The following is a 19125-nucleotide window of genomic DNA, read 5'->3' as shown; positions in this document are numbered from 1 at the left end:
TAAATAGGAGTACTTTTAGTACTCCCTCCGTCCCATAGTAGATGTCACACTTGAGAATTGACACGAGATTTTAGGAGGTGTTATTTTGTGTGTTAGATAAAGAGAGAAAATAATATATTCATATTAACGTGAGAGACTCTTTTTTCTAAAAAAGAAAATGCGACATCTTTTGTGGGACAAATTAAAAAGGTAGGAGTATGAGAGAGTAATATTGTTTAGTTTGACTACAAATGAGACCATATATTTATTGAAAAGAATCCAAACATCAAATTCATAAACTTTTCACTAGCCAAGCCAATTGATTTAGGAAAAGAGAAAAAAAAACGACGCACCACAGCTTGCAAGACCACTATTGCATCCAGATCAGCAATTATGTTGAGAACCATATCACAATCAAATGTGCCTAAACACCGAACACTTCTCATCAACAGGCCAGCACTGGGCACGCGTGTAAGTCCACCGCCACTTCACTAATATTAAAGCTGTTCGATATATAACGCGCTCACATTTCTACCACTCCGAACCTCTTATTTAAAGGAGTCCTCAATCCGAACCTCCATCCGAGCCTCGGCACCTATATAAGCATCGCGTTTGATTCCCCCTCCCAGAGCTCAGGCTCAGATCCCGACATGACCTATTTCCAGCAATTTTTCGGACTTCCCGTAGCCGATATTTTCGCCTCTCATATGCTTCCTTCTTCGCACTGGAATTTATGAATTATAAATTCGGTTGTCTAAACATCTCCGTGAATTCTGCTGTTTATTTGTTTATGATTTTAGAATCATAAAGTTTATATTTGAAAGAGGTATTAAAATTGAAATAGTTGTTGAGAAGCATGTTAGCTTGAAATTGAGGGGTATACAACTGTCAGATTGTTTGGGAGAACCAGGAAGAGCTTGATTCTATATCACGATAGATTTGAAATTTGGAATTCTGGTGATTCGACGGACAAACTTTGACGAGGTTTTAACTTTTAAGCGTCTGTGATTTTGTGAAGTGACCTTAGAAATAAGTATGCGAACTTGACCATTTTATGTTCAGTTGAGATCTTGTCGACAATTTGTGAATTTAGTTAGATTCCTGCTAATTGTGCTGTGAATTTAGTTTGAGGTCGGTTCTGATCAGGATCCTGCATGATCGTAATCGCTGGGTTTGATCTCTCTAATTTGTGAGTTTGTGCGCAAAATTAGGGTTTCTAGCTCTTTTGAGGTAACGGGATTTCTGATTAAATTGCACTTTTAGGCGTGCTTGATTACGTTTTAAATCTGGATTGAGGAGCCAATTCTCGAAAGAAAAATAAATCAAATCATGGCTCAGAGTAACTGGGAAGCTGATAAAATGTAAGGATTCTCAAACATTTAGTTCATACCTTCTCTCCTTTATTTTGCTCCCATTATAGAAAATAAGAAAGCTTACCTGCAGAATACTTTCTTAATGTACTCTGTTTATTGTTCTTTCTTTACCCTTTTATGCCCGAAACTGGAAAGTTTGTATGTTTATGATTTCCTGATTAGGAACACTACCCTTTTTCCAATAGGTAGCATTATTGATGACTAAAGCCTTTGAATTTAAAGGCTCCAGAGCTCTGTTTTCTGCTCGTTATTTTGCCCACTGAAAAGAGCTTACAGTTCTAGATGTGTTCTTGTTTTGATTACTAGGAAGCACCGCCGAATAAGACTCACACTTTCTATAAATTTTGACAGGCTTGATGTATACATTCACGACTATTTGTTGAAAAGAAAACTGCATAATTCTGCGAAAACTTTCATGACAGAAGGAAAAGTTGCTACAGATCCTGTGGGTAAGGGATTTGTTAATTATTTTATGTGATTGGATTATTTTTTTGTGTCTTGTGCATTTGGATAAGCATCTTTTTGTTAATTCTTTGCCTTATGCCTGCATTCTGCTTCCTCACATTAGAGATACGTGTGTTGTGGATAATATCTTTCTTTCTAACTACTAGTTCTATTTTTAGCTATTGATGCCCCAGGAGGATTTCTTTATGAATGGTGGTCTGTTTTCTGGGACATTTTCATCGCAAGGACAAACGAGAAGCATTCTGAACCTGCTGCAGCTTACATAGAGGTTTGTCAAATTTTGCAGCTCTTATACAGTTCCATTATGAGCTTGCACCATGCTGTTTGTGTCAAACACACCATTTAATAGGTTCTTGTGATTTTTGCTACTAAACTTAGACACAACAAATCAAACAAAGAGAGCAACAACAGCAGCTTCAAATGCAGCAGTTGCAACTCATGCAGCAACACAGTGCCCAATTACAGAGAAGGGATCCTAATCATCCACCACTTGGTGGTCCCATGAATTCTGAGGGGATGATGGGCCAACCATCTGCCAGTGTATTGGCTATGAAGATGTATGAAGAACGGATGAAGCATCCCCACCCCATGGATTCAGAGACATCTCCAGGCCTCATCGAGGCTAATAGGATGGCACTTCTTAAATCAGCTTCTGGTCAGCAAGGGTAAAACTGATATAACCAAATTCAACACCAGTGAATTTGAAGCTATTATACTGATCTAAATTAAAATTAGTTTCTTTTCCCATGGTTGAAACAGGCAGTTGATACAAGGCAACTCTGGGGGTATGTCTGCAGCCTTGCAGCAAATGCAGGGGCGGCCTCAACTGGCTACTGTAAGCACCAAATCATATTTATTGTTGGATTCTTAGCTTTGGTCTACTGCCTTTCCCAGAGCATATTAATGTAATTTTGTCATGTGACATGTCCAGGACAATAAAGGGGAAGTTAACTTGGGTGCCACACAAAAATCTTTGCCTATGGACCCATCGTCGATTTATGGGCAGGTTCTCCAGTCAAAATCTGGACTGGGTGGTGCAGGTAATATTACTGACCTCGCCCAAATATTCTTTTTTCACAGTTTCACTCTTAGTGCTGTCATGAACTAGTTTACGGAATGTCTCTTTATCCATGCTAATGATAAGCTATCGTAAAATGTAAGCAGTATGTTCATTGAGTTTTTGTTATAACATTTTGAAAGGGGGGGGGGGGGGGGTAGTTATCGTTTCTACTACTACAATTTTAATTTTTTTTATACTGTCTTCTGCTTGACTAGGGGAGATAGTTTTTTAACATTAAAATGGTTGAGATGGAAGTTCAAATTTAATTACATGCTTAATTATACTCCAGTTGTTTGGTTATTGTAATGAAGTAACAAGATTAATGTTATCCAGTTTGAGCATATTATGATTGCGTATAGCTCCATCTGGCATCAAAGTTATATTGCTTAAAGTCATATGCAAGTGCTCTCTTGCTCTTTCTAATCTTTTTTTATTGTTAGGATTAAATCAAGGAGTAACTGGTCTTCCACTGAAGGGTTGGCCTTTGACCGTAAGTTTGTTGTGCTTTATTGTCTACTGTTCTTTTGACGAAGAACCTAATCGAAACTCTTGAGTTCTGATACTTACCATATCACACAGGGAATTGACCAATTACGGCCAAGTTTGGGTTTGCAAGTGCAAAAGCCCAACCTGCCTACCCCAAACCAGTTCCTTTTGGCATCACAACAGCAGCAAGCCCTTGCACAGGCTCAAGCTCAGGGTAACCTTGGAAATTCACCTAACTATGGATTTGGAGGAGTTCCGAGGGGTAGTTTTAATGCAAAAGATGGCCAACCTCCAAGAAATGATGGATCTATTTGCTCCCCCGTGCAGTCAAATTCTCCTAAGGTTACTGTCTCTTTATTTCTAAACAGCACAATATGACAATTGAACTTTGACTGTGCTATTTTTTTTATTTCGGCATTTGCAACTGCTCTGGGTCTCAGGAAATGTATTTTCTAAATCAAGCTGCAATATATACCATGGTGGCCATTGTAGAAATTGTATACAGTGCTAGCATGGTAGTTTTGGTGCCTCAGTTTAAATTTTTCTGCATTACATGGAGTATAGACTCTTCCATCTTTTATTTTCTAGTTTGGTTGAGGGTACAAGGCGGGTGTGTGGGATGGGATTGTTAGGTCTAAATTATTTTGCCTGATACTAAATTGTAGTTAAAAGTGCACCTTTTCGCTTTTAATAAGAGTCAACTCTGTAAATTAATATCTGTACTCTACTCGTGAATCGTGATGATAAAATATGCCAAGTTTTGATGGGTATGTGTCATATCTCTGTAATTTCAGCAGAAAGAATAGGGCTTTGCTTGTAAAGCATGATGCCAACACAGCTTTTATGGGTGGTTAAATTGTCTTCTCTCTTTTTTTTTTCTTCGGCTTCTTGGTTGAAGTTAGTTCCAACAACCAGTTGCTAGCCTTAAGTACATGTCTTGGGACTGACTAATGGAAATGTGTTTACCCTAGATGATTAGGTTTGTCTCTTATTACTTTCTCTACTGCATATAATAAATAATTCTTACCAGGACAATGGGATATGCTGATTTGATTTGTTTTAAACTGCTATGTTAAAGATGTGCTTCTACCCATCAGAACAATATAATTGACTCCCTTAATGATTAGTGGCATATAATAAGTTTGTTTGTACTTGGAAGTAATATTCTTCATTCTGAGCAGATGAAAATGGGCCAAATGCAGCAGTCGTCCTCACAACAACAGGATCAGTTGCAGCAGCAGCAATTGCAGCAGGTTAGTTAATCCAAGGGCATGTGTTGATCCAATTTAGTTATCTGAATGTTTCTAATATTTCAGTTATGGCAAATGATATCCTGTAATCTCTCTGTTATTTGTTCTAACTGCTCCTACCGCAAGCCTCAGAACATTTACTTCCGATCCTTCTTCCTGATGATGCCTTGACTTTTGGCATACATAATAAACTGATGAATACTTTACTGTGAAACAGAATAATAGGAAAAGGAAACAACACTCTTCGTCTGGACCTGCCAATAGCACAGGTACTGGAAATACGGTGGGCCCCTCCCCAGGTTCACCACAATCAACACATACACCTGGGGATGGGATGACCACAGCCAGCAGCCTGCATAATGCTAATAATGTATCCAAGAGTATGATGATGTATGGTGGAGATGGAGCTGGTGTAATTGCATCATCTACAAATCAGCTTGTGAGGCTCAGTTTTGTCATGAATTACTCAATTCATTTTGAATTTTATTTTCACCTAACTAGTTGGTATCTTAAATGTTCATGAGATTTCAGTACTTTTTTATATTTCATTTTTTTTGGAGCATTCAATATGGAGCCTTCATTATAATACATTGGTTTTTTATACATATTTTTCATAGGATGATTTGGAGAACTTTGGTGACGTTGGCTCCCTTGAAGATAATGTAGAATCCTTCTTGTCTCATGATGGGGTAGATGGTAATATGTATGGTTCTTTGAAACAAAATCTTACTGGGCATAAAACTGAGACTTCTAAAGGTGGGATATGATATCTAGGCATGTTGCTGTTGACTGCTTCATACAGCTTCTATTTCTATATGTTACTTAAATGATTGTGTCCTATTCAAGGTTTTTCATTTGGAGAAGTTGGTTGCATTCGGACAAGAAATAAAGTGACTTGCTGCCATTTTTCTTCCGATGGGAAGTTGTTGGCTAGTGCAGGGCACGACAAGAAGGTAGGGTAATTATAAATAGTGTTTCAGTTAACTGGATGTGTTCCATGTCATTATACTATATTGCTGTTTGCATTTTTGCCAAAAGAGTTAGGTCTATTGAATTGATTTAATACTGTATTATATATTCGTACATGGGTAACTAGATGAACAGTGATCTATTTATGGTTAGATACATTTTCCCATACTTTTCTACTCACTCTTTGTCCTTGGATTAGGCTGTTCTTTGGAATATGGATACTTTACAAACAGAGTCCACCCCAGAAGAACACCAGTACTTAATTACTGATGTTCGCTTCCGGCCGAATTCTACTCAACTTGCTACGGCTTCATTTGACAAGTCTGTTAGATTGTGGGATGCAGCTAACGTAATGACCTCTTGCCTTCTGTTTGATAATTTTTAACTTGTTAGATTTTTTATGGCTGGCAGAAAACTATTTAAGCATGTGTCTGCTCACACACACACACACATATAGCAACCTCCCCTCCCGTCTTATGTAGAATTTAATTTGGACCACTGATCTTTTGTATGATGTGCAGTGGTCATAAAAATGCATAACTGTAATATAAGAAATGCATTATCGCAATATTCATCATTTTTATATATAAAGATGCGCGCACTGTTTATATACTATGAAACTGCATGCTTCTGATTCTGATTATACTGAATTCATATCCGTAGTTAGAGGCACTTATTCTGCTCATTTTATTCTTTTGCACAGCCAAGCTATTGTCTGCAAGCTTACACCGGGCATAGTTCCCACATCATGTCCCTTGATTTCCATCCAAAAAAGAACGATCTTTTTTGTTTCTGTGATAGTAAAAATGAGATACGTTATTGGAGTATTAGCCCATTCACCTGCACTCGCATGTCCAAGGTTGGGTATCTAACTTCTATATGTTGTCTATAAATATCTTCATCCTCATTAGTTTCAGTTCAATGAGGCGCAATTCCAAATATAATCTTGTTGACTGCGTGCAGCAAGGAGGAAGTGCACAAGTGAGGTTTCAGCCTATAACGGGTCATCTACTGGCAGCTGCTTCAGACAAGGTGGTTTCCATCTTTGATGTGGAAAACGACAGGAAAACACATTCATTCCAGGTTTTTTCTGCGTACTATGGACATCTTGGTTTAGGCCTCCAGGGGTTAAGCAATGCAATTAATTTATTTTTCATCTCTTATAACTTTTGGTGATTCATTAGGGACATTCTGGTGTCGTCAACTATCTTTGCTGGGATCTTAACGGTGACCTATTGGCTTCCGTCAGTGAGGACAGCATTAAAGTTTGGTCATTGGCCTCTGGAGAGTGCATACATGAGCTTAATTCTAATGGAAACCAATTTCATTCTTGTGTTTTCCATCCAAGTTATTCTGCTCTCTTGGTGATTGGAGGGCTGCGGGTAGCCAACTCTTTCTTTTTCTCTCTCTCTCACACACACAGACATTTCAAGCCACACTCAAGCACATATATGCCCTTGCCTATTTTGGTTGTCTAATATGTTACTACATATGATGTCAGATAACTGGATTTTTTTTCTTAGCTTTCATTTGTTCATCAGCTGTGCTCAGCCCCCACGGTTATGTTATTATGTCTGGGATGGCAGTTGAGGTGGAGACTGACCTCTGAATAACCCTGTTGTGTTGTAGGCTTTGGAGTTGTGGAACATGGTAGAGAACAAAAGCATGACGGTTCCTGCTCATGAGAATATAATAGCTTCTTTGGCACAGTCACCTCTGACAGGAATGGTTGCCTCAGCTAGCCACGACAGTTCTGTTAAGCTGTGGAAATAAGGGTGGATGATTTTTCTTGGGAGATTTGTAATCTCTTTGGGAAGTTTCAGAGTCACTAGCTTGTATCAATATTGCAATATGCCTCTTTTGAGTTTATATATATAGTATAGAGCAAATAGAGAAGCAGTGTTAAGGAGCCAACAAGAGGGAGCAGAACAGGATACATTCACTAAACATTTACATTCATCTCTGCTCCTCCCCAACTAATTTACCTAGTTCACCACTAACACCAACAGCTGAAAATGTGCAGTTCTGCTCCACAATCGAAAATTGCCATTGATTTTTTGCTACTTAACTTGTTTCTCTGCTTAATTTGTGGTCGGATCACTAGATGCACTTGTATTATCGGTGATGAGGCTAGGGAGTTTTATTGAAATAACACCTGTATATTGAAGCGCTATAGAATCTCTACTATTTTCCTCCCTATCTATGCAATGCCAATGCCAGTTACAAAAATGAAAGATGTTTCCACACAATACTGACATGATCATGGAGAACAATAAGTCAGACCAATAACTTACTTTTGGGCTTTTCTCAAAAACATAGAAAGAAAAACAATAATAAAAATGCATGTTTTCAGACTAAAACGATTTTCACTTAATTTTAAGTGAATTTTAAAGCGATTTTCACTTAATTGGTAACTAAAACGCTATATTAAAGTCCAATTTTGTTTTAAACATATGAAAATTATATACTCCTGTATTTTTTTTATCCTACATATATGTGGAGAAACCACATCAGATAAGTGAATTTAGGCTCTAGTTTCTCCTCCAAAGTGCACGCTGACATTCGAGTTCATGGTCGTGCATCAAGAGGGATTTTGCAAATTAGTTAACGATTTGGTTTTGTTCGAGGGCATAATTTTTTTTTCAATACTCAAATATATTTATCAGTGTCTCAATCGTCTCCTTCTAGGACACTCGATTTGTTTTTTGGTTGAGACAATGATGATCGGTTACCAGGTCTCTTTCTCCGACGCTCAAGTTCGTTTTGACCAATGTTTTAAAAATCGGACCCGTAAACGAACTGGTGAAGCTACTGGTTCATGGTTCAACCGGTCGGACCGGTTTAATCACTGATTGAACCGTTTTACTGTTACAAATATGTATAATTCAATTTATAATGTAAAATATAGTGTCCAATATAATAAATAATAAAATATGATCAATAATGTATCACAAAAACATTCAATCTTATAAATAATTAGTATATATACAAATATAAAACATTAAAATTTAGTGTATAATAAAATATACAAATTATTAGTTAGTGTGAATAAAAATTAAATATTTTACATATAAAAATAAATCAAATTTATATTAATTCAAAAAAAATGTATGTGGTGGAATAATCGAATACAAATTATTAGTTAGTTTAAACAAAAGAATACTTTAATATCAATAGTTAGGCTACATAAATTAAATATATGCTATAAAAATATATATTTAGTAAATAATAAACTATAATAAATAAATATATTGAAAAAATCGAATCTTACTCCCTCCGTCCCATGTTATTCACACTTTTCATTTTAGGCCGTAAATTTGGGATTGATTTTTTAGTGTAACTAAATAAGAATTTTAAGTGTAATGAGACATCACTTAATAAAGGAGCTCTTAACTTAAATTAACATGTTAATTGAATGCATTAATTCTAACTTAAACTATAAATAGTGTAAGGAGTTTGTGACGAGCCGAAAAACAACAGTGCAAGTAACATGGGACGGAGAGAGTATAATATAACGATAGTAATAAGGGTTATAGTAATAATATAGTAACTAGGAAAGTATAGATAAAATTTAGAGGATGATAATTATATGTATCATAATAAATAATTACATAAAAAATATAAAATAAATGAATTATTAGTTGGTTTAAATAAAAATATTAATATTCTATGTATAACATTATTTAATGTTCTTATTTTTCCATGTGGGGATTGTGGTGGAGTTGTTAAGCTCTTGTTAATTGGAGTGGAGGTTATGAGTTCAAGCCCTTCCAACAACAAGTTTTTAAAATTTTGAATACAAAAGGCAAAAACCGGTTTCCGGCCAGACCGGTCCAACCGGCCGGTTCAAACGGTTCTCGGTGGCTCAACCTCACACTGGTCTAAATAGGTGAACCGGACCGGACTACCTATCGGTTCACGGTCGGACCGGTCGAACCGGCCGGTCCGGTTTTTAAAACACTGGTTTTGAAAAAAAAAATTGTGTTTTTTGGCTTGATTGCTTGATTTATACTTATGTTTTTGCTAATCTTTATTCGGTGGTTTTTTTTGGTTCAATATTTCTTGATCCGTATTTTTGCTGCATTTCCTTGTTCGAAGCTTTGAGCTCTTCTTCTTTGTTGCTGATAATTCGATTTTAATTTTGCCCTCGATTTCTTGTTCTTGCTTTGCCAAAATTTGTTGTGTTTCAGACTTGGTTGAAACAACAAATTGCAAACTAGCTCTAAGTTGCAAAAACAGGTTATGTTTAATTAATAAAGCATTACTTTAGCAAACTTAACGATCATATATGGCAATAAGGGTAATTTTATCGTTTAACGTCTTATAATAATTTTGATAAATAACCCAATACTACTAAAAACTAGGGTAAATGGCAAAAAAAAGCGGTAAACTTTGGTCAAATTCTAGTCTAGTCCGCAACTTTACGAAATGGTAAAATTAGTAATTTTGTAGTATACTACATATCATAACTTTGACATTTTTCTCAATTGCCTCCTAGTTTATGATTTAAGAGAAATTATGTATGTTTTTTAGCAAACGAAGAATATTATGCGAACATAACATTTCACTATTTAAACGTCATTCAATACATTCAGTCAATTAGGAGTATATCCTTAATTTTTACATATGTATGCATTATGTTGATAAATTCAGAAACATATCATGATGATTTTTTGCTATGAGACAAATGAGAAAAATATCAAAGTTATACTCGATATAATTGGCCATTTTTAAAAATTGTAGGATTAATCAAAATTTGACCAAACTACATCATTTTTTTGTCATTTGCCGTAGAAACTAGGGGGTGTTCGGTTTGCAAGATTGTATCTGAGATTAAATTTGTTGTGTGTTTGGTTCACGAGATTCAACCACACAACTCAATCCTAGATGGATAATTAGTCATAGCCTAACCCATTATGACTAAAATAATCTCACAACTCAATCCTAGATTATATCTTGGTATTATTTTATCTTGCAAACCGAACACCACCTAGGAGTACTCATCTTGATTTTGTAATCTAGAATTATTTACTACTCCTTCCTTCCACCAAATGTTGTCCATATTTACCATTTCGGTCCGTCCATAAAATATTGTTTACTTTGTTTTTTTTTTTCATTTGGTAAGTGGATCTCAATTTCCACTAATTCATTACCCTCACATTCTATTATAAAACTAATATATAAAAGTGATACATACACTGCATTAACTTTTTCAATTCTCTTTTCTTCATACTCCCTCTAGTCGTGAAATATTGTCCAGTTTTACCATTTTGGTCCGTCCTAGAAAAGTTGTCCACTTTGTTTTTTTTCTAGTTTTGGTAAATAGACTTCACTTTCCACTAACTCTTTATACTCACATTCTATTATAAAACTATTATATAAATATGGGACCCTTGTTCCATTAATTTTTTCAATTCATTTTTCTTTATATATTTCTTAAATTTCACGCCGCCAAATCAAACTTGGATAATGTTTCATGGAGTATTCTACATTATCAATTCTCTTTTCTTCATGTCTTAGAAGTTGTGGTAGAGTCAAATACAGTAATGCTAATATAGATGGCGTAAGCCTTAAGGGCAATATAAACATTTTACATAATTGAGAAGCGAGGTGAAAATACACCATATCAGAACATACTGTACCCTCCTCTGACTTCACCTCACACAATATGACTACGCCTGTGCCTCTCTCTCTCTACATGAAAATTTGAGTATAGTCCTCACGCTTTTTAACGCGCTTCGAGGGATCCATATTCCATAGTAGCCATGGGAAAATGCACGAAGAAAGCAGAGATGACGCCTGACGTAGATGCCTCACAGTCCTACCTCGGTATTCGCACCCACACCAAAGCCCTAGCCCTCTTTCAGCGCCTTTCATCCGCCCAGCTCCGCTCCCGCCGCCTAGAAAAATCACGACGCAGCTACGGTTGCAGAGGTGAAGAAGACGCCGAAATTGGAAGGCATGAGGAGTTACCAAATAATCTGGATTCTGATGTTCGACAAAGGTTCTCTCTTCCTCTCTCTGTTGCATTTTTTATCCCTTACTTTTTTGTATGCAATTATGTTTTCACAATCACTTTGATAACTACTCCATGTTTTAATTAACTTTTGCGTTGTAGTCACTCACTCGAATAAAATTCTCCTTTTTTGTTTTCGCCAAATTGTTTTTTAGGGGAAAAATTATACTTGACCTAAATTCCTCGACCTTATAAACTCATTTCTTAGTTTTTCGACGTAGTGTTTGTGTTTGAGCTTTACCAAAATCGAATTCCAAGTATGTATGTGATTTAAATATTAGTAGTAGTAGTAGTAGTAAAAAGGGTTAATACTTTTTGAATCTGGAAGTGAGTGGTGGTTGAAGTGTGTATATTAGACTTAGTGAGTGAAAGCAGTTGTTTCGGTTAGTGAGTGATGCGATTCACCTCTCTCAGTGAATATGAATGAGAGTTTGGGACCGTTGAATAAATATTTCTACTATTTAAATTCGGAAAGTTGCCAGAAAAGGAAACTTCAGAAAATAGCTTTCGCAAAATGGTTAGCAGCGGCTGTCACAGATTGGTTGTTTTAATGATATGATATGTAACAATATTTATTTCCATGTGCATCACTAACCTAACCCCACTTGCCTTATTCACTTTCACTCCCATTGACAAGAACATCATATCCAGTGGCACATTTGTAATTTTGTTGACTGCAGTTCCACCGCGGCCATAACTAGGACATGTTCGAGTCGAATGGCACAAAACGCATATGTTAGGATCGCTCCTCCTGCCCATGAACTGGAGGAGTTTTTCGCCCGCGAGGACCAATTGGTGCAACGCCGTTTTGCCGAAAAGTATGGTGCTTTACACCTTTTTTAGGTGTCAAGAAGCTCATCTTCTTCTTCAATTCATCACTATATTTTGTGTTGTGTGTGTTTGAATTGCAGGTACAATTTTGATATTGTGAAAGATTTGGCGCTGCGTGGACGCTACGAATGGGTAGCAGTGAGGCCATAAAATGAGTGTGTTTATTTGGAAGAAAGTAGGGCTGTTTGTTTGGTCACTAACAATACACATGTAGGAATTCCCTAGAAAGTGCAATCAATCATTCAAGTTTCCTACCCTTGTAAATACGTATTTTTCATGTGTAATTCTCCTTTTAAGATCCAATAATAATATACTTCCTTGAAAATCCTGCTGTTTTATGGTAGTACTACTACCCTTTCAATAACAATGCGACAACGAAAAAATACTACTCCCTCCGTCCCGCACTACTCGCACGTTTCATTTTCGGCACGGAGATTAAGGAATGAGTGTATAGCAAAGTCAAATATTACGGCTGTAGGTGAAAATTTTTACTAAAAATGGAAATAGTGCAAATAACTTGGGACGCTCAGAAAGGAAATAAGTGCAAGTAGTCCGGGACGGAGGGAGTACTCCATAAAATTGTGTCAGACCAAAGACTTTCTAGAAATAATACTCTCTCCACTCCATCCTGATTCCTGAGTAAAGCAACTTCATCCCGCTTCCAGCTATAAATAAGTCATTACTTTTGGGGTAAAAATGATATATTTAGATTGTAAAGTGAATAGAAATGAAGTATGAAAGAGAATAATGAAAAAAATTAAAGTAAAAAAGAGAAAAAAGAAAAAGAAAATATGAAGTCCCAAAGGAACACTAATCACTCCAAAAATAATGTACTTGCATGATTTGAAATATTGTTGAAAATGAGGAATTGTGAGATAGATATATAGAGAGGTAAAGAGCAAGAAGATTGAGTGAGAAATCACGGGTAACATAAAATTTCCCAAACGAATCTCACACTATTTGATCTGAACGTTGTCAGCAGAGAGTGGGGGTTTACATGAAATGAATTTTCACTGTATTTTGTCCCTTGTCTCTCAAACTTGTGGTGATGACAACTCTGCTGCAGAGAGAGGGTACATTTTTCAAATTTTTACCTGACCAACCTCCTTGATGATACATGTACGTATACATGTATGTATACATTTGGGTTGGTTGTTCACATGGAACATAGACTCGAAGCAGAGTATTTATTGTCACGAGTCTGCCAAAATGTCTTGAAAGTCGAATCATATTCTCTCTTGTGACACAAGTGATACTCCCTTTTACTTCTTTTTAAAGCTTATCAATTCCATCATCGCAACAACAAGATTGAATTAACACACATGACCAAATAATTAGTACTACTATTGCAACTATTTATTGCTCAACTACCTGTCATTCATTCTATATAAATGAACGTTCATCAAACAAGCAGTATACTGATTGTAGGGTAGAGTAAGTACCACCACCAACCAAGGCAAAAACTTGCGTAACTACAGTTTATTAATCCTCGATTAGGATTTGATTAAACACCAAATATAAGATTTATGAATCTTCAAATCCACCTCACGCTTCGATGGATTCAAGAATTACGAGTTTATTTGATAATAAACAGTGTGTATAATTTTTTAAATCAGATTACTTTAAGTAAAATGTAGTTCTATCATTTAAACTTGAAACTTGCAGTTCATGTACCTGATATAGATTGGTAAAAGTGGCTCCTTCCCAAAGTCATTTTCTGATCAGGGAGTAAAATATTTTCAGAAAGTTATTCACTCTGCAGAAATCAAAACAATCACTCGAAAGGGAAGATCAAGATATACAAGAAATTATGAGCAAACTAGTATGCAAGATATACAAGAAATGATGAGCAATTGGTATTGCTTTAAGTTTCAGCATAGACTTCAGTGTTACACGGGGAATTTCGTTACATTTCAAGTTTCCACGGACGATGTCACGATAAACTAGCACAAAAAGAGCCAACAAATGATTCTTCGATACACTGTGAAATTGTCTAATAATCTCAGCTGTAAAAGAATCAACGTATATCCACTAGAGTATTGAGGATTACCATTTATCACAAAATCCAGGTGGCCTCCCAGAAAGAGTTCCATACTATATAATAATTTCTCTCCACGCACATCCCAGAGGTTCCCCAAACAGATAAAGCTGAAACATCAAGTTATGCAACTTAATCATACATAGCGGAAGAAACATAAAAGAAACTTAGTATGTGAACAGGGCGCAAAGTAGTACCCTACCCTAAATTTTACAAATTTGAAGACAACATCTATTCCACTGAAGTTGCCGAGTCCGAAGGAGGTACCAATTTTGTGTCAGACATTTCAACTTCACAGGCACTACTGTTAGACAAAGTCTCGCTTTCCGATCTGATCTGCTTGAGCATGGCTACTCTTACAGCATGAAGATCATATCTGGCCATAAAGCAAGATAAGGCATATATATAATCCTATGGAATTTCGTGTAGTCATGCTCACAGAAAAAATCGCATGAGAATATGAGACATCGTATGACCATGCCCACAAAAAATGACAGATTTGGTGTAGGTGGGACGTTAGGGGTTGCTATGTAACCACATAAAATTTATTAGTTATGCATATCTTAAAAAAGCACAACAGGACAAATCTAAACACACCATTTAAGTTTTAGCAAAGTGGCAGTTTATTCATATGGTTTAAAAGTAGATTATTGAGCAATTTGATTGAAATTTGCAATGATTTCAGTTTCTTTGTATCATTATTAAAATGATCTCAAAAAGCTCAGGTTCAACTAAATAAGACAAATTTGGTTCGACTTCACCAATCTTACAAGATGAGGTACATATCTATCTAGTGGACCTCCTTAAATCAACATCTTGGGAGAGACGGTATAAAACTCTCATATTAGTTGGGTTATTTTATTGAGAATCGATTAGATTTGGTAAGTGGTTCAATATGAGAAGATTAAAAACAGATACCCTACCACTCTGGCAGTAATAGACTATAGTTCTGAATCAAATAATTAAATGCCATTATCTATATGACACTAATAAATGGTCATCTAGTTCCTCATCAAACACTTGCAAATTCAGCAATGACTGGCATAAGAATAGTTACCAACTACTATATTACACAATTTACAGAGCTTATATAGGTCAGAGAACTCACTCCACCACCAAACTCCTAACAAGAGTAAAATATATTCTCCAAAACTGCTTTTCCTTCAAATAGCGAGGGCATAATTGAAATCGTAGTTGCGCAAGTTCCTGAGGAAAAGATTAATAGTGTTTTTGGTAAGAAAATAACTAACCAACATTCTTCGAGTTAGTTTCCAGAAGAAGAAAAACAGAACTTCTACCCTAATTTGCAATTTTTGTAGGACTTTTAAAACGTTACAATTACAACACGCCATTTAATATTTTGCAATTACATCGTCCTCAATATGTTCAGCAATAAAACTGTGACATTTCATTGGTAAAAATGAGGCTGCTTTAGTGGTAAACTTTAGACAAACTTCAATGAAAAATTGCAAATTCTGCTAAACCTCATAAATAATCCAGTCATTTAAGCATCATTTGCTTAACTACACACTTGCTATGGCTGCCATGAAGCCAATCAATTAATTGAAAGAAAATCAATCCTCGAAGATGATATTGGGAAGCCTAATAGTACTTCGAAAAGGGGCTACTAATGATTCACATAAGCAACAATACCATGATAAATTGATAACCTTCCCTTTGCCATCATCACCCTCATAACTCTTATTCCCTTTCTTCCTTAATAGCCTCTTTAGTTTTCAAACCAAATGCTAATGCAACAAAAATTACAGTACATTTTAGATACACAAGGCAATCTGCATCACTCTCCAATCACTCCAACTCAAATTACTTCACCAAACATAAAAAGGTTCATAGTTTAACTGTTTGAGACAGCCCAGGAAAGCATAGATATATCTCGTGAATGGCCCCTCTTCAAATCCTTTTCTCCAGTGATACTTTCCTATTGAACCACCTAACCACATGTTGGATAATATTTCTCTAGAAATAAGGTCAGCAATCCCCAGCATAAGCAAAATTTAGTAAATTCTCAACAAAATTTATGATGCATAAGCATAATACATATCATCAATTAAGTCTCCCTCTTCTGCTCCTGGGAGAAAATCTTCAAAATTAAATAAATAAAATAATAAAAGAAACATACCTTGACTCTGGAAAGGACAAGAATAGCATGAGTTTCTTGCCAGTCAGAAAGATCCATCCGTACATTCCCAGACTTTCCAACATCAGAGCCACTTTCTTCCTCGTCTGCGAAACCACCAAGCATTCAACAATGTCTAAACCTAAATAACTTACACACACACGCTCACATAGATCAAGCGAGAGAGAATACCAGGAAGAGCGAAGTTCCTGAAGGTGTCAATAGAGAATGATTTGACCAATTCGATTAATTTCTCTGTGATTCCATAGATTTTATCCTCTTCTTGGGGTTGTAATTTGTTTTCGGAACTTTTGCTAGCGCTGGAAGCGGCCGCGACGGAGGGCAACGACGCCTTATTCAGATTAGAAACACTTCGCCGGAACCATTTGTATGCATCCATTGCCGCAACGCATCATCAGTCTCTGCAATTTACAACAAGTATTGGGCCAATATTTGGGGCCATTCTGTATGATAAAATTTGGGCTGCAAGATTCTTTATTTTTTTCGATTGAAATAAATATTAATGAAGAATGACTGTGAACTTATTTATTTATAAAAATATAAACTATTTCTTTTTTAATACATCTAACTTTCTAATTTTGGAAACTCATTTTTCTCTAATACTTTAAAAACTCTTTCTCCACTAAATAGTACTTTAAAAACTTTTTCTTTCTGTTTTTATTTTACTTTTCAATTATGCATTAAAACTCAAGTCGAACCAAATATTCATATACTTTGCAGGGACGGATGGAGTAATAAATATACTAATAAGTACTGATTAAATTATAAAATAATTTTGATAGTTACAAATTATAGTAGTATATTACATTCAGTGCTACTATTTTAGAATTGTTAAAATCTATGAAAAGTCTGTTGTGCCCTTTTTTGTGGGAATCGTCAGTATCATGGCTAAAAAATTGTGACCTTATTGTAAAGTCCAGTTGATTAAAAGTAAAGTTTATGTCAGTTTTCTTTGTATGTACTGAGAATTGTGTGTGGTATGTTGCAGCCTATGTGTTTTATACTTGCATAGGCTTTTTGTAAAAAAATTATCCTAAACCCTACTTAATCTACTATCAAATTATCATTTGAACAATTCAATTCAATAGCACACCAATGATCAAGCACTCCCAAACTATGTTAAAGAGACATAACAAGGATAAAAACAACACTGCATTATTAGCCAAAAACATATAAACATCAAGCACATGCACATTGTTGGTGACAAAACCCATGAAGTCAGTGGTGTAGAAACATCCAAAGAAACCTAAATTACAACTTGGAGCAAAATGAATAATTTAGCCTAAACACATAAGTAAATTTTGCAATAAAAATCATAAGAAGCATGCTCTCGTTGAGTGGAATAGAGATTTGGAGTTGATTCGTCAGAATGTTGGCCGGAATTTCTTCACTATCTTCTTCATCCTCTTTTTTCTCTCTTTTTACGTGTATGAGAATGTCTTAATGTCCTCCAAAAACTGCTCCCAATCCTATTTGAAAAAACTGAATTTCAGTAGTGGGCGAGTCAGGTCACCCGGTCGAGTACCAAAATGGCTCAAAACTTACCCGACCGGGTGAGAAGCCTCTGGACTCCGCATGCATTGTTAGATAACACCCGACCGGGCGAATTGCTTCTGGAGTTCCTACACTTTAGGAGATAGCACCAGAACGGGTGCCCGTCTGCACCACCCAACCGAGTGGCTGGTTTGTATTGTAGAAGACGACTCCTAGCTTGTTTCCAGCTCCATTTTTATACTGCATTCTACTTCCTACACTAGAAAACACACTTTCGCAAGCATCAAACTATGTTAATCAAGTGAAGTTTAGGGAATAAAGATGAAAAATTTGATTCACATCAATGCACTTTTGTTCAGATACGTTGTCAGACTAACACTCCAGTAGTAGTCCACAATGGGATCACTTGCACTTCCGAAGAAGGGAAGTGAGTGGGGGTCATGGGAAGGACTGGAAGTGGAAAAACCACGCTGATCAGCACCTTGTTTCGTCTCGTCGAGCCTCATGGCGGGCGATACTCGTAGATGGACTCGATATTTGCTCTATAGGCCTTAGAGATTTAAGGATGAAGCTCATCATTATTCCTCAAGAGCCAACTGTTTAGAGGAAGTGATAGAACAAATCTTGATCCCTTTAGGCCTGGCCTTGTGATTATGAGATTTGGAATGTGAATTCTATTAATAATAATCTAATATAAATGCATGCACTATTTTTTATTAATCTGATTGACCATTGATTAATAGGCCATTGAAAAATGGCAACTTAACTCAACAATGAACGAAATCAATACCATCTAAATAAGGATTTCATTATAATATGAACAAAATGAATATAATCTATATCAGTAATTCATTATCAACCTGAACAAAATTTATACAATCTATTAGCCACCTCTCCATCAACGACAACCTCCACCTCTCCATCTACAACCTCTTCTCCATCAACAGCAGCCACAGCTACGTCTCCATTGACCAAAGCATCAAAAGCTATCGTCGAATTTCTCATG

General features: G+C 36.0%; 3 protein-coding genes across 8 annotated transcripts; 2 read left to right on the top strand and 1 right to left on the bottom strand.

Moving 5' to 3' along the window:
• Positions 1–574: 574 nt before the first annotated feature.
• On the top strand, positions 575–7645 carry LOC121794483 (transcriptional corepressor LEUNIG_HOMOLOG-like). Of its 4 annotated transcripts, XM_042192660.1 has the most exons (19): positions 591–1012; positions 1105–1168; positions 1243–1340; positions 1704–1801; positions 1976–2085; positions 2196–2482; positions 2577–2652; positions 2749–2857; positions 3318–3367; positions 3457–3705; positions 4545–4616; positions 4831–5052; positions 5231–5369; positions 5460–5566; positions 5782–5931; positions 6286–6441; positions 6546–6665; positions 6767–6964; positions 7212–7645. In XM_042192660.1, the coding sequence occupies exons 3-19, from the start codon at positions 1309–1311 to the stop codon at positions 7353–7355; spliced, it is 2319 nt and encodes a 772-aa protein (XP_042048594.1). In that variant the 5' UTR covers positions 591–1012; positions 1105–1168; positions 1243–1308; the 3' UTR covers positions 7356–7645. The 4 variants fall into 4 exon arrangements, with proteins under 4 accessions (XP_042048596.1, XP_042048594.1, XP_042048597.1 ...); XM_042192662.1 differs by lacking the exon at positions 1105–1168 and having other exon boundaries at positions 575–728; XM_042192663.1 differs by lacking the exon at positions 1105–1168 and having other exon boundaries at positions 591–805.
• A 3528-nt stretch (positions 7646–11173) lies between these two features.
• On the top strand, positions 11174–12754 carry LOC121794482 (cyclin-dependent kinase inhibitor 3-like). Its single transcript, XM_042192659.1, has 3 exons — positions 11174–11586; positions 12279–12416; positions 12510–12754. The coding sequence occupies exons 1-3, from the start codon at positions 11348–11350 to the stop codon at positions 12577–12579; spliced, it is 447 nt and encodes a 148-aa protein (XP_042048593.1). The 5' UTR covers positions 11174–11347; the 3' UTR covers positions 12580–12754.
• Positions 12755–13185: 431 nt separating this feature from the next.
• LOC121794480 lies at positions 13186–17064 on the bottom strand. 3 transcript variants are annotated; one of them, XR_006049294.1, is made up of 6 exons: positions 16797–17064; positions 16608–16711; positions 15576–15673; positions 14670–14843; positions 14480–14577; positions 13186–14185 (listed from the first exon to the last, which is right to left on the bottom strand). XR_006049294.1 is itself a non-coding variant. In XM_042192658.1 (5 exons), the coding sequence occupies exons 1-4, from the start codon at positions 17002–17004 to the stop codon at positions 14699–14701; spliced, it is 555 nt and encodes a 184-aa protein (XP_042048592.1). In that variant the 5' UTR covers positions 17005–17064; the 3' UTR covers positions 14264–14577; positions 14670–14698. The 3 variants fall into 3 exon arrangements, 1 of the variants encoding a protein (XP_042048592.1); XR_006049295.1 differs by having other exon boundaries at positions 13187–14146; XM_042192658.1 differs by lacking the exon at positions 13186–14185 and having other exon boundaries at positions 14264–14577.
• Positions 17065–19125: the final 2061 nt, after the last annotated feature.

Source organism: Salvia splendens, chromosome 3 (genome assembly GCF_004379255.2).
Source record: "Salvia splendens isolate huo1 chromosome 3, SspV2, whole genome shotgun sequence".
NCBI lineage: Eukaryota > Viridiplantae > Streptophyta > Magnoliopsida > Lamiales > Lamiaceae > Salvia > Salvia splendens.
This window is presented reverse-complemented; position numbering and strand designations above follow the sequence as displayed.